Source organism: Aythya marila (genome assembly GCF_965140915.1).
Source record: "Aythya marila genome assembly, chromosome: 12".
NCBI lineage: Eukaryota > Metazoa > Chordata > Aves > Anseriformes > Anatidae > Aythya > Aythya marila.
In genome coordinates this window covers 16,706,466-16,721,122 of record NC_139053.1, presented here as the reverse complement: position 1 = coordinate 16,721,122, position 14,657 = coordinate 16,706,466, and the positions used below count along the sequence as shown (strand labels likewise).

The 14,657-nt window shown below is 40.3% G+C and overlaps 2 protein-coding genes across 2 annotated transcripts in view; one reads left to right on the top strand and one right to left on the bottom strand.

Annotated features, from left to right (window-relative positions):
* The window catches only part of BCO1 (beta-carotene oxygenase 1), a 60,674-nt gene that overhangs the window by 20,253 nt on the left and 25,764 nt on the right, over window positions 1–14,657 (bottom strand). The gene's annotated exons all lie outside the window — the stretch shown is intronic.
* Window positions 3,092–14,657, top strand: part of LOC309882801 (polycystin-1-like protein 2) — a gene marked incomplete at its 5' end in the record, with an annotated part of 38,591 nt that continues 27,025 nt past the window's right edge. The window contains 8 exons of the mRNA XM_082770210.1: window positions 3,092–3,479; window positions 4,033–4,197; window positions 7,134–7,319; window positions 7,685–7,795; window positions 8,233–8,380; window positions 9,869–10,089; window positions 10,746–11,150; window positions 12,250–12,348. Of these exons, the coding sequence (XP_082626336.1) occupies window positions 3,092–3,479; window positions 4,033–4,197; window positions 7,134–7,319; window positions 7,685–7,795; window positions 8,233–8,380; window positions 9,869–10,089; window positions 10,746–11,150; window positions 12,250–12,348 (1,723 nt within the window). The remainder of the gene's footprint in view (window positions 3,480–4,032; window positions 4,198–7,133; window positions 7,320–7,684; window positions 7,796–8,232; window positions 8,381–9,868; window positions 10,090–10,745; window positions 11,151–12,249; window positions 12,349–14,657) is intronic.

The following is a 14,657-nucleotide window of genomic DNA, read 5'->3' as shown; positions in this document are numbered from 1 at the left end:
CACAATTGCCTTGCAAGCCCTATTTCTGCGGGTGAATATGTTTTAGTTTAAGTCACTGGTACATAACACGTGCTTTAAGGGTGGTTGCTACATCAGCTGTTCAGGCAGCCAGCTATAGCTGAACAGAAATGAACTAGTCTTGGATATATGTGAGGGGCTCAAAGTTCCTTAAAAACAAAACAAAACAAAGCAAAACAAAGCAAAACACTTTAAGTAACATCTTAAACTATTTAAACTCTTTAAATTCTTAAATTTAATAGCCAGTTACACAAAGGCAAGCAGCAAAAAATAATGATAATAAATAAACCATTATCGGGTGAAGCTCCCATGTGGACTTCTGGCATAAGAAAACTAATTAAAAATGTGCTTCTGTTGAAGAAGAATAAAAAAAAAAAAGAAAAAAGTTTCCTACAAAATGGTAAATTCAAGCAGCACTATTTGAAATCGAGCCATTTTTCAGTTCTGAGTGAAAAGGGCTTTCAGGAATTTTCTCTCTTCCTGAGGACCATGGTTGCTAATTTTGATGGTTTAAAAGCAGTATTTTCTTTTCTGTAAATGCTTTTCTTTTCCTTGTGGTAAACAGAATAAACTGACAGCCTGCTTTAGTGACACTAAAAGGTATGAAGTCAACAAACTGAAAGAGGAAAACTATTTCATACCCCATCTGCTGCAGGCAGTTGAAGAGTTACATGGAGCAACTGTAGATTAGGAAAAAAGAAATCACAGTGCTCTAGAAATTGCTAACTGTAGGCTCACTTGGAGAGCTTGGCTTCATTTGTAGACATTTCCAAACATTTGTTGTCCTTCTGGGGGCCTGTTTCAAAATCCATCAAAGCCAGAGACAAGGCTTCCATTAACTTCAACGGCTTTGGAGCAGATCCACAGAGGACAGCCTGTGGCACCTCCAGCTCTGGCACTTTTAGCAGTATGTTCATGGATTCAGATTTCCAGCTGAAGAGAGAGAACTGGATAATGTTACAGAATCAATCCATCACACAAGTCAATGGCACTTACTGGAAATACTCAGTATCACTGAGTCAGATACTTTTATGTACAGTCTCCTTCTTCATACCTATGCTTTCAGAAACAGGCTGTGTTTCTCATATATAAGAAGCCAAAACAGAAGGGCTTTCTGCTGGCTTCTCCAAAGCCAGGCAAGTCAGCATGGCCCAAGAAGAAGCAAGCAATCTGAAGGAAACATCATGAAAATATGCAGTGGTAAACTCTGACCAGCAGCTGTCCTCAACTCTGACTTTTGCAATACTGTGGGAGGTCCCAGAATGACACCTCTGAGGTTCTGTATGCAGCCCGAAAGGGATTGTTAATCTGTGGGCAAAATCCACAACATGTTATCAACTGTTTCAGCAGAACCAGCTGATAACCATAGTAACAGGGTCTCTTCCAGGAAAGGGAGGGGTGCCTGGGCACTGCCTGGGCCAGATCCATCAGATAATCAGAGTACGGACCGGCCATCCTCAGAGGTGGCAAATCCAGGCTGAATGTTCATATCTCAGCTGCTGCATCAGCCCTCGCTATTAATCAGACAGAAATTGCTGTGGAATCTGGTCCAAGGGTTCCATAGCTGAGATAAGTCTATTATCAAGTTCAGTGGGAGGGGGGACATCTAGCACAGTTACTGTCCTTCCATCACAGGGCATTTTCTTCCCCTTTCCTCTACTCCTCTGCAATTGTCCTGCCCATTAAATAATTACCCATGAATTTTTTTCTTGAACATGTGATCATAATTCTGCTTTATCCAGCTGAGCAAGGTGACTGACTATGAAGTGGAGGTCAAGAAAGGCTTGGGACTGAAGACAATTCTTAAATGTTTACTGGATGGAGTGCACATACTTTACCCTGTCAGAAAGCTTTAGATAGTTAGAGCTGGGCTGGCATACTCTGAGCTAAGTGCATTACCTTCAGGTCAATAGTGCAATGCTGCTGGCATTTCTGCAGTGCGGGAATTCAAGCAAGGATCACTGCATCTCTGTGATGCAGCTCCTGGCTCACTGAGCCACGTCCAAATATAAATGCATGTTCATTCAGTGTCAAGTTGTGGTGATGTAAATTAATAATAGTTGCATCAAATTCAGTGGAGGTAATGCCAAGGGCATGAGGATCACAACAGCTACAGATCCTTATTTGTACTGTGCTTCTGCTAATCCAGTGGCCTTGTAAGCCTGGCAGGTATCTTCTGTAAGAAAGTTCAGAAGTACTTAGGGATTTCAGCTCCAAAATGCTGCTGGACTGGCTTCACAAAGTCCATCAGCAGAACTTTGCAATGTCCGCATATGGCTTCCAACTAGCTCTGATGATGAAGGCAGTACTTCCACCATTTCCAAATCACTGTATTAACTTCTAGCTTTGTCTTCTACCTCCAAGCAGGAATAAGTGAAATAGCTCTGTAGAGTTAAGCAGCTTAGCTCTTAAGGGAAGATGGGAGCATTTCACATGGGGTGGGTAATTCTAAACAGACACAACACTTCAAAATACATCCTCCTTGGAACAGCTGAGATTAACCTCAGGATGTGTAAACAGGTGGCCAGGATGAATGATACAATAATTACAGGCATCACATTGAGAAGCACCTCAAATAATCACACTGAAACAATAATAATTATTAGAAACAAAGTAATCCAAAACAATTAAATGTATCTAGAGGAACACCATGTGTTTTCCCATATCATGATTCCTTGTGTTTCTGATTTCCCTCATCCTTCTCTCATTCTTACTGTTGTATCATTTTGTTGTTGTAAAGACATCCAGCCTTAATGCTCACACAATGACTCCTTTGATGGAGGAGCTTTATCTCACTTTCGCATGTGTCCAGTAACAGCATACATCAACCTTATCTTCTCTGCTCACAAGGAAAGCAATCCCATAATGGCTTCCCTTCAACCTGACTTCATGTGGAGTGACACCTTTATACAATGGGCCTCACAATGGCCATTGCAGTGACTTAGCATCAACACCGGCTGTGTGCATCCTCAGACGCAATCACCATTATGTATTAGAAGCAATCTGTTCCACGTCCTATTGCTGCTTTTGCAAACAGTAAAGAGGAAGGAGGAATACTGATGACATGACAAGGATGACAACTCACGCTTTTGAAGAAGGCAGCAAAAAGAGTGGTGATGTGATAAGCAACACCAGTGCCATGCAGGGCACTGAGCTGAAAATGTGGCTTGGGATCACAGTTCTAATTTTTCTTGCTGTATGTTTGGCTGTGGAGGAGACACCAGCTGAGGAAGGAATCCCTTGCTCAAAGTATCAGCTAGCTTTCAACCACTCATGCTATGAGTTTGTGAGACTCCAGCGATCCTTCAGAAGTGCCCAGAGATGGTGTGAGAGAGGAGGGGGGCACCTTGTCTTTATTGAAAACGAGGAAACTCAAGAGTTCTTGCAGAAGCATATTGTCGAGGATCAGGAATGGTGGATAGGACTGATCTCAAACTCCTTGCTGAATGAAACTACTGACGGTAGGTGATTTTGAAATCATGTCTTCTTTGAAACTGTACCAGCCTGTGATGCTTACCTACCATGACAGCAAGTGCAGTCAATCCCTTTATAGAAAGCTGCAGAAAAAACGACGTCTTTTGTAGCTGTAATTTAGTTTTCTATTATGATGTTCTAGCTGTGTGCTTCACTTCTCAGTTGCATGTTGTCATCCTTTCCATTGGATCTTGTGCTTGTGCAAACACATGGTGAATTAGATCAGTTAACCCAGTTAAAAAGATATGTTGGGTTGGTTCTCCAGTGGACAAGCCAGCTGAGCTAACTCATCACGCTAGGAGATGCTGCGAGATCTGATGCAAGGGAATGGTGGAATTTGGAGGCTGGGAGCAGGGGGAAGCAGTGGTGTCTTTTTTAGTGGCTGTATCAGATTACATGTAAAATGAAACTGAAGACTTCTATTCAGACAAAACCATCTTTGCTTGAGTAGGAGCAGGGATACAGTCTCGCTCTGTAGGCTCTGACTCCTTAGTTGTGTTACTGTGGAAAATAAACAGGAAATGATTACTTTGTTCACAGGGTCAATGATTTGGCTGGACACCTCAGATATAAGCTACAGTAACTGGTACGAGGATCAGCCATCTTCTTTCTCATCCACATGTGGGTACATCCTAAAGAATGCCAAGTATCGGTGGGGTGTGACTGAAAATTGCAGCCAGGAGTTTGACTTCATTTGTGAGTTTGGTAAGATACACAACAGCTGGATCTAAGACGTGAGCATACTGTATTCACAACTGTGCATAAGTTGTCTTGTTTCTTTCAAAGCGGCTGTGCAATAACCTAAAGCTTATTAAAAATGAACAAGCAAAAAAAAACAGTAAACCCCATCAGGGGCTCTTTTTCTACCTGAGCGAGGTGGAACCAGTATGACTGCCCTGTATCTAAACTCGTAATCATAAACATGGGCCAAGGCAAGACCATCAAAATAATTTGTCACGGAAGCAAAAATACAGCCAGGCTTCCAGAGATAACTTTTCTAGCAGCCTGGAGCAAGCAAAAGTGAGAGCAAGTTTTTCTTGCTCAGACCCTCCTATCAGGTTTGAGGGCTTCCCCAGGACAAGGAAGCAGACAGGAGCTTGTCCCTCCTGGTGGCATTTTAGTGTTCAGACAGAAAAAGGTACAGACATCATGTCCCTGGAACTGCAGCTTGGAACAGTCCTGGGAAGGAATGCTGGCAGCATGATCCTATCCGACACATAGATATGAGGGGAATTTGTGTTCCTTGCACTTTGCACGTAAACCAGGCATTTTAAACTGGAACTAAGGTCACAAGCACCTGAAGGCAGGTGTGGCTGTAGGCTCACTAACATAAATAGTCTGCAAATCCAGTATGCAAATCCAGGTTATCACAAGCCATAGCGGTGCTACTGCCCTGGTCCAGTCCGGCACTACCTCTGACATAATTAACAAATCATTCCACGATCAGCAAAACTAACAATGACTTGATTCCTGTCCTGATCTCCTGCTCCACATCCCCTCCTTATCCTCCTCCTCAGCTCTCCCCATTCACTCCCATATGCCCAGCAGTTTCTGCCTCTCAAAATACTTTTCCCTCTGTCCCCACAGTTCTGCAGCAGCTTCAGAGCTCCAGCTGTACCTGCTGGCAGCTGAATCCCGTCATGGAACAGACAACTGTTGGGTTATGATCTCTACTCCTAGTAGGGGCACTGATACAGCTCCTTCTCTTCCACTTCCCTATTGATTTTCATGAAATTTTAGGGTGTTTTGAGGTTTATGTCTATATATCAAATTTGGCTGAAGATGATAAACCTTAAAAATGATTGGGGGAGAGGAAACTGGCAGACAGCATGATGCCTTAAGCTTATTTTCCATGCAAAACCAGACTAACATTATTTTGCCATTACAACATGGTAGACAACTGTCTGCAAGAAAGCTACCATCTGTTACCATAGGATCTGACATAAAGCCCATTAAATTCAAAGAAGTCTGCATTATTGAACAATGCCTGACCATCATTCCATTACCCAGGAAACTGTGAACAGATTAAAGCAATTACAGCCTTGGTTTCCTTATCTACAGCCCATATTCATTAACACACATGCATATTTCAATAATAGACTCCTCTTTTACTAGCTTTGCATGTAAGGAATTTGATCTAATATCTGAAAGAAACAGGGACATTCTTTTCATTCATTCCTCTGGGTGCTGAATGGTTGGAGGTTTGTGCAGCCTGACAGTGCTTCAGTTTGTTTCTGTAAAATGGGCACGGTGGTGTTTGACTCCCTCACACTCAGCTACTGCAAGGCTTGGTTCACAGTGATACCGACTTCAAAACCTCACCTGAAATGTACAGGTAGCTCCGAATGGGATCACTAGTTGAAGTGAACCTCTCTGATTCCTGATAACCTCGTTTACTTGATCACCTGAGATGTTTATGTGTGCAAAAACAACCAAACAACTAAGCAGACAGACAGCATTCTGCCTTCATCCCTTCTTTGTCTCTCTGTCCTAGAATCATGTTTCTCTACTCAAGTGAAAACTTTCCTTAGTTCAGTTCACTCTTCTTACTACTTCTATCCTAGCATTTGGTGCTCCGTAATTTAGGAATTTGATGCAGCAAAAATATACAGGTTGACCAGGGACTGTCCATAAGAACACAAACCCAGTTCTGGACAGTTTTACAGGTAAAAGTTGCTGAGACAGCAAATACTACAGGAACGCTTTATGTAGTGTAAAGAACAGATAAATGCATGAGATAATAGCCCGTATTAGAATATAACAGCAAGTTATTTTTCAAGCTTATTTAGAGAGCTCTAACGTATAAACTGATCATGTTGCTATAGCTACAGCCAGGCTTAGATTTAGCTTTAAATAACAATAGCACACAATTACTGCAGTGTGCACACATTGGCTCTGTTAATCAACGTGCTTAAGGGGAATGATCAAAACAGCCATTGGAGGACAATGTAGTTAAAGCTGAGACAGCTGAAACAGAAACATTCTTTTGCAACACTCCCCTATGAGAACAGCCTTTTGCATACACTTCTTTGGGATATTATGTATCCTGATTACTACAGGATACCAAGAATTCTGTAAGATAATTAACTGTCCCAGATTAATCAAGGAATAAGGTGTATGCTTTTAGAGATATGACCTTACTCATTTTAACAGTCCTGCTAAATGAAGTCAGTCGAATATTGCACAGGAACAAAGGTCTCTCTGTAGCAGCAATGGGATCAGGTCCTGTACTTAATATGCACGATCTTCTCCAGCGCCATTATCTGAGAATCATGCAAATCTCACACTGCCACAAGGGTTTCTGAAGTAGAAAGTAACTTTAAACCTTCCAGTACTACAGGTCAAATAAATGCTAAGTGTTTCCCACAAAATATGTTTATTTTTTTATTTAAAATGTTTTCTTTTACTAAAAATGTTCTCAAATTTTTGCTTAAGATGGTAAAGAACATAAATCTATTTTTTTGGATTTCCAAAATGGAAAAATATTTGATGCTTTGTTCATTTTTTCATTTTCAGTATTGTTTAGCTTAAAAGGAAGAAAAATAAAACAAAAATAGTAATAACAGAAAGAAGGATATGGAGAACTGTAGCAGGACTTTTCAGAAATTCAAAAAGTTAATTCTGATTTTTTCCCCCAATAGAATCTGGCCAAAGCATTGCTTGTGATAGTTCCAATGCCACTGTACAGTGTGGGTCAGGAGAAGTTATCCAAATTGGAGAGACCTTCTATGGACGGAAGACCCCTCACTACTGTGTATTGGAAACCCCTCTCCAATATGATACAGATGAAGACTGTAGCTGGATCAGTGTCAAAGATGAAGTAGCAGGTAATATCTTATGGCATTGTTTGTCAGAGTCATATAGTTCCTGGTCCCTAAAGTATTTTGTCTTGTACTTGAGTAGCTTTAGTGAATGGAACAGTATATTATTCCTAAAATGAAAAGGATCACAAAGAACTTCTGAGATGGAGGAGGGTCCCACAGGAGGCTAAATGGGAAGGAGGGAACAGTGTTAAGTACCAGGCAATAAGAAACACACTAAAGTCAAAGTGCTGTAGGAGTTTTTTGTCTAGAGATCAGTGACAAAATATTGCTCCCCTCGCTGGTGTTCTCGTTTCAGTAATCACCTCTCACCTGAGCTGTTATGACAGTCAAAGACAAAAACCACAAATTCATGTAAAACTTCTTTCCAGGACAGTGTCACGGTCTTCAGGCCTGCCAGGTGGCAGCAGATGGAGCTTTCTTTGGAGACCCTTGCCCAGCTTCAGGAAGCTATTTGTCTGTTCAGTACCACTGCAAGGAAGGTGAGTGGGAGAGGGCTGTCAGCACCAAAAGCCTGTTCTGCACTTTGCTGTAACATTGTGAGCATACGATTTATCTTGAAATCCCTGTTCCATCCTCAAAGAAGAATCTGGAAGAGTGGAGACCACTCCCAAGTATTGAAGGAACCAAAATGTATCTTTCCTCTTAACTGACAGCTCCAGAGGGTTTTTGATAGGACACAAAGCCAGGAAATTCAGACACATAAAACAAACAAATAAAATTATGTTCCAACATGAATCTTGACCAGTAGATACGGAGAAGAATCAGCTCCCGGTCATGCCACTAATGCACTCAAATTGGCAGCAGTATCAGCTCTGCTTTGGAGAAGTCCTGCTCTCAACAATACATGAAAAACAATTGAGTTATGTAAGAACCACAGACAAACAAAGGCACTGAATGCTGTCATTATGTTTTACAGGTCTGCAGCTGGTTGTAACAGATAGATGCTTTATCTTTGAAAACATCACAGTCACTTTGAACTGGCTGCTCTCCCCATACACTGGCAACCTTTCCTGTGTCATCAGCACTGGAGATGGCCACACGGTTGATCCTTACTACCCTCTAACGTAAGATGAGTCCTTTACACATCATCAGACAAAGAGCAAATTTCACTGCTTGCATTTCATTGAATGCTTCAAGATGAGATGTCAAAAATTAATCAGACTGGTAACAGACCACACATGCAAGATACTTGGATTCTGCAGAAACTTGTTTTGAAATAAATACAAAATATTATGTCAAGCTGCCAACCACAATCTTTCTTCTGCTTATTATGACAAGTGATTCCTATTTCTTACTAATGGAATTGAATACAGATCTCTAGCACACAAAATAACTGAAAAAAATGTCATTAATTGCCGAAGAAATAGGCAAGTGTTATTTTTTAAGAGTATTTTTAAATAGTATTTTTGATAACATTTAAAAAGAATGCAGTGGAATTCTGGAATTTTTCTTTTATTTTAATTGCAAAAAAATGTGTCTTTGAAAGATCAAACACTTTTCTACTTGATTTAAAAGTCAGATTTTGTATTGTCCTAGTGCTAGGAATGACATAATATGAATCTAGAAATTTATTTCTCTACTGATAGAATCCCACTTGAGCCAACTAGAAAAATAAGAGTAGAAAGAATGAAAACCAAAAAGTCATAATATACTAGAAATAGAAAACATTCCTTCAGAGGTACAGACACAAGCCTATAGCTGTAAAGAACATGAAAAAAAATCTTTAGTAGAGAGCCTTTAGGTGAAATATACTTGCTAGCTTTAAGCAGAGGCTTGCTGGTGTTATGGGAGGCCCTTTTACTTCACCTATGGCCAGCAGTCATGCTTATCTGTTTTCTGCATGCAGTTTGATACCCACTCTTGCAGGGACTGCTTTTTCTGTTCCTGTCTTGTCATTGCCATGTTTCTGAAACCCAGTTAGAAAGAAACATTTTACTTCATTTAAACAGAGAATGAAAAATATGCATTGTCAGTGATGATGTCTGGATTTTCTTTTTTTTTTTTTTCATTTACTAGGTGTCACAGTGATAGTTCAGAGAGAATAGTGTTGGGAGTAATACCTCTTTGCTTTCCGTGGTGCGTGTCACTCAGGAAGGGTATCCTTAGGTTCTTTTTACCATCTCCCAATGCTTATTAGCAGTAATAGCAGCTACTGCAGACTTCCTTGTATCCATTCATCTCCTGCTGCTACCACTACTGGAGCTGCATCAGTCCCAGGAAATGAAGAGACATTTTTCCAGCATGGCAGTCGCACATACATAGAGCAAAATAAAAGAGCAAGGTTTGAGATCTGACAAAACGCTGAGCAGCCTCAGCTTCCACTGATGTATCCTAGAGTAGGTAAATCAGGAGTGAAATAAGAAAAGAGAAATCGAGGGCACTGCTACATACTCTTGTGTGAACAGTCATGTTCATTTCCAATCTCCTGAGTATAGCAGAGGTGATCAGGTCAGAAATTTGTGAACTGTGACCACCGTTAGCAGGTAAGACTCAAGACTTTCCAGGACAGTTTTCCACAGGCAGCTGTTCTCCTTCTGTTCTAGACTGGTCAGCAATGTCACATACAGATATTCATCTCCTGGGGAGTTCACAGTTTTCGTGGAGTGCACTACCAGCGAGTGGCATGTGACAGCACAGAGGCGGGTGACTGTTCAAGACAAGCTGGATGAACTAAGCCTTACCGGGTGCTACAGCCAGTACGAATCTGGGAACGGCTCTCCCTGCCGAACACTCTATGGGGAGGTGTTATGGATCCAAGTTGAACTCAACGGAGGTGAGCTTCATTACTCTGCATGCTTTAAATTGTAGGCTAAATCTGATCCTACCCATGGGACAGAAGCAGGATTTTCATTACACAAAACAATCCTTCTTTTTAGTGAATGATTTTCGTCTAATCATTGCATTTCTGCAACTGAATGCTCTCGGCTCCATTGGAGGGGTTCTTTCTCAGGGGTATTTTGAACATGAACACAAACCTTTTTTCCCCCTTCACAAATCTGACGAAGCATGACCACAGCTTCAGTCATGTGAATCCACACGAAGCCAGTAGCAGTATTTATGTATTTGAAGTTAGGAATGCACAGAAATGCCTCTCTAGCAGAGGGTAAGAGGATTCCCCACTGAGCAAGTCGTATTTGCTACTGTGTACTTTGTGCTCACTTCAAGCTCCTGGGATCCACATGCTTAAAAAGTGAAATTCAGAAGCATGGGTTTGAACTCTCTTGACTGCCTTAGCACTCCCTGCAGAAACGAGTCAGGTTTCCATAGGGAGCCAAATGGGCACAAAGGCACCAAAAGGGACTTTATTCAAACTGCCTTGCTGCAGTACACTTATGGCTCCTTTATAAGCACCTGAATGCTGCACAAAGCAGCTAGAAGTGGATTGCCTATTACATAGGCTGTGAGAAATTTTGATCTGTCTTTCTGCAGGTAACGGAGTGACCTACGTTGTACTAGCAGGTAACGTGACGCTTGCTGAATCCAGTGCAAAGGAAGGAATTGTCCCGCACAATCTGACACTTGACAGTGCTGCTCAGGAGCTGCTGGGCCCTGGGATGCATCGGCTGGAAATCCGAGCATCCAGCAACACCACTGCATCAGAGATCTCTGGGAGCATTGCCGTTCACTTAATTGAGCCAGTCTCTGGTCTTCAGGCTGTGTTAGCTTCTCATGCTGTGCAGCTGGGGGAGAATCTGGAGATAAACGTCTCTGTTCCTCATGGTGCCCCAGATAAGCTGAAGTTTGAGGTGGTTGGATCTAACGAAACTCACTCTCATGAGGAAAACAGCCCTGCAGGGGAACCTCGAACATACTTCATTCCCATGCACTCTGAAGGTACAGCACGTTGACATCTCTGCTTCTGAGACACTCACAACTGAGTGGGGGAGTTCACATAAACAGGCACAGCAACTGGGCTAGGGGACAGTAACTTACTTTTTGATACTTTTTGAGTTTGATAACTTTTCTAACCATTTAAACTTGTCCTGCAGAAGTGTATGAACAGCACTGGCCTTTAAGTGAGCTAAAAAAACAGAACTGGCAAATGGGTATCCATAAGGAGACGGAAAGCGAGGTTTCACCCGAATTTTGCAATTAAAAAGACGTAGTGAACTAGTCATTTTTTCATGACTGTACCTGATTCAAGTATAAATTAAGACATTTTCCTGACTCACAACGCATTTTCCTCCAGCTTGTCCATACGTATAACTTTTTCAACTTTATACTCCTTTTCACACTATGGTAATAAAAAAACAAAAACAAAACAAAACAAAACAAAAGTTCTCAGTATGGATGACGAAGAAAAAAGGGAGCTCCATCCGCATCTGCACATCAGTCTCCAACATGTAGCTTTTGTTGGGACTCATGAATAAGCTTTTTAGATTTTTTTTTCTTTTCATTATTAAGAATTCAAAGCCTTTAAAATATGGGATTAGGGAGACTGTCCTTAAGAGTTAATTTAGTTTCAGAAGATAAAAAAGTTTTCTCCTCTAATGAACTATTCAAATCCCATGTCAAAGCTGGAACACCAGAAGCTAATTATGATTTCATTTTATGTTTTAAGAATATTCAATATTAGAAATTGTAATGGGCCTCCCTATGCCCATTTGAACATCCCTTCCCTTCAAGCAAAACAAGACAGCTGCTCTCTCAAGATGTCTAAACTCATTTGGACTCCAATACTAGTACATCTCTAGATTTCTTTGTTGTAGTATCAAAGCCAGCTGACAAAGAACAGCATTGCAAGTGCTAGAACAAGGGCAGCTGAGTAGCTAAAACTTGAGATAAACAGGAAAACCATTCCCTCAAACTCATAAAAACAAACAAACAAAACCAACCAAGAGAAAAGAATAGGATTTTCTTAATGTATTGGATTTTATGTCACAAACATGGACTGGTCTGCTGCTATTCTAAATTGGTCTTTTGTCTTCTCTAGGTACTTTCCTAGTGAAAGTGGTGGCCACGAATGCCTTCTCAAACATGAGTCTGGATATCGGGCTCATCAATGTGCTGGCAAACACTTCCCATAAAGAAGGTAATTGCATTTATCTGGCAGTGCTGGTTTTTACCATATAAATGTCTTTTTGCAATCAGAGCATTTTATGGCGTGTTTATGGTTTGCATCTAGTAATTGCTTTCTTTCCAGCAATAGTGCTGAAAACTTTTGTGGAAGCTTCTTCCTGATGAAGGCAGATTCTCTGGCTTTGAAGTGGTCATAAATTAGCATCTCTCTCTATATTACATATTGCACATTTGCTGCTTGTCCTCAAAATTAAGTAGTGAAGTTTATGTCCTGGGATGTAGCTCTAAAACTAGGAAATATCTGCATCACAGCAATCATATAAAATGCTGTCAGTAAACACTTCTAGATGGCACTTGCTTACATTTACAAAAGCAGATTTTACCATGAATAAACTGACTTTAGTATTGAGACTTTTCCAGTACTTTCCCTCATTTTTTCTGTGTACATCAACTGAACTTCTTAACTTCTGTGAACTGATTTTGATTTACACCATTATGTTTGAAGAATTACAATGATCTTATTTATAGTGACAGTTTGTTACTGTTTTACCTCCTGAAAATACATTGTTTATCACAATTCAGGAGTCTGAGTCTTACAGCCCTATCTTTCAGAGTGCCTGTAGTCAAATATTTAAGGTAAATTCACTGAGGACTGTCTGAAAGCTTTATAGGTAGCAATGAAATATTCTTTTTTTTTTTTCTTTTTTCTTTGTTTTGTTCTGTATTGAACAGATTCTGCTAAGGAAAAAGGCAGCTCCAAAACAAATACCCAAAAGACAAACGTAAGTACTATTTAAAGATCTTTCTTTAAAATTGACATGCTTAGAAATTCCTCTCGCTAGTAAAAGTGCTGCAGAAGATATTAAAAAGAGGTATTAGCAACATATTAGATTATGGACTAGATTTTCTGTGCCCCAAATAGTTTAACATAGAATCTACACCAAGCGTCTCCAAGACAAATGTGTTCGCAGGCATTCAACCTACAGCTCGTAAAAGCCTGCAAATAACAATTCCAATATTAGAGAAAATGAACTTTTCTCCGTGATCCAGTTTGGGAAGTTGAAATGTGATTAGATACATTTTAAAATTAGATAAATTTTAAAATTATCTATGTGACTAATGTGAACTTTCCTTTGAGGGGCTATCTTGCAAGCAGAGTTTAATACCTTTTTATATTATTTCCAAGTGCTTTCTGCTTCTGTATTGGGATGTTTAAGTTACTTTGTGAAAAAGAAATTTCCAGCTCATGGCAAGCTGAGAAACTAATGAAACACTAATTGCCAGCAGCTGCACAAAGTTAAATCGAGAATTGCTAGATATAACATTTTGTTATCATCTCAAAGATAGAGTTTTTAACTATAACCCTAGCAGACAGACGTCTGCTATGGGAGACACTGCTTCACAAGGAGGCATCACGCTTTACAAATCAGCTGTAAGAATATATTGCACCAGAGGAATATTAAACTAATTTAAAAGTAAGTTTATCACAGTTCGTTGCACAGAAAGACAAATTCAGCTACTTTCTTCTTCTCTTTATCTACAGCTGTAATGTATCCATTTCTGATAGAAAAGAGATGTACCAGAAAACACACTAGAAGACAAATGATTGTCCAAGACTTAAAAGTCTTGGTCCAAAAAAGGAAAAGTAATGGAAATTAGTTTCCTAAGTACTTGGATTAATTTTTAAAATAGGAGCTGGGCTCCTAAACAGGTGTGAGTTTGGGAATATCTTGCCACGCATCATTTCTCTGTGTTATGTGTTTCTATTCCCGTAGCTTCTACTCCCATACAAACACTGCTTAGGGAAAGATCGTCTAAACTACAGATCTGCATCTGGGGTCTAACCTTACACACATTTTTAATTTCTATATGAAACAAGATGCGTGTGTGTTTATACATGCTACTCTTCTAACTGGTACATTTCCTTATTATTTAGGATCACAAAAGAAAAAACAAAATATATATTAAACCAAGTCGCCATGTGGATCCTTTCACAACCGTTACTCTTGGCTGGCCAGATAACAGCACTAATTCTAGTTTCCTCTGGTCCTGCGGTATGTGCATTTCCTGAAGCTTTTCCACCAATTTCTATTTCATCAGCGTCAAACTCATTGTCATGTTAGACCAAGCTGTGAAAATCTGACTAGGGGACGGTTTAGTCCCCTGCCTGGCTTTATAAAAGTTTGCCACTCACTGTATACGAAGAACATCCCTCTGCCTTATTCTGGTTTTAACACCCACCTAACCACGGTCTGTAATAATGCACAGTACACAGTTCTGTCTTTTCCCAAAGGCAGCTCCTAGGTTTTAGTTTTCAAGATC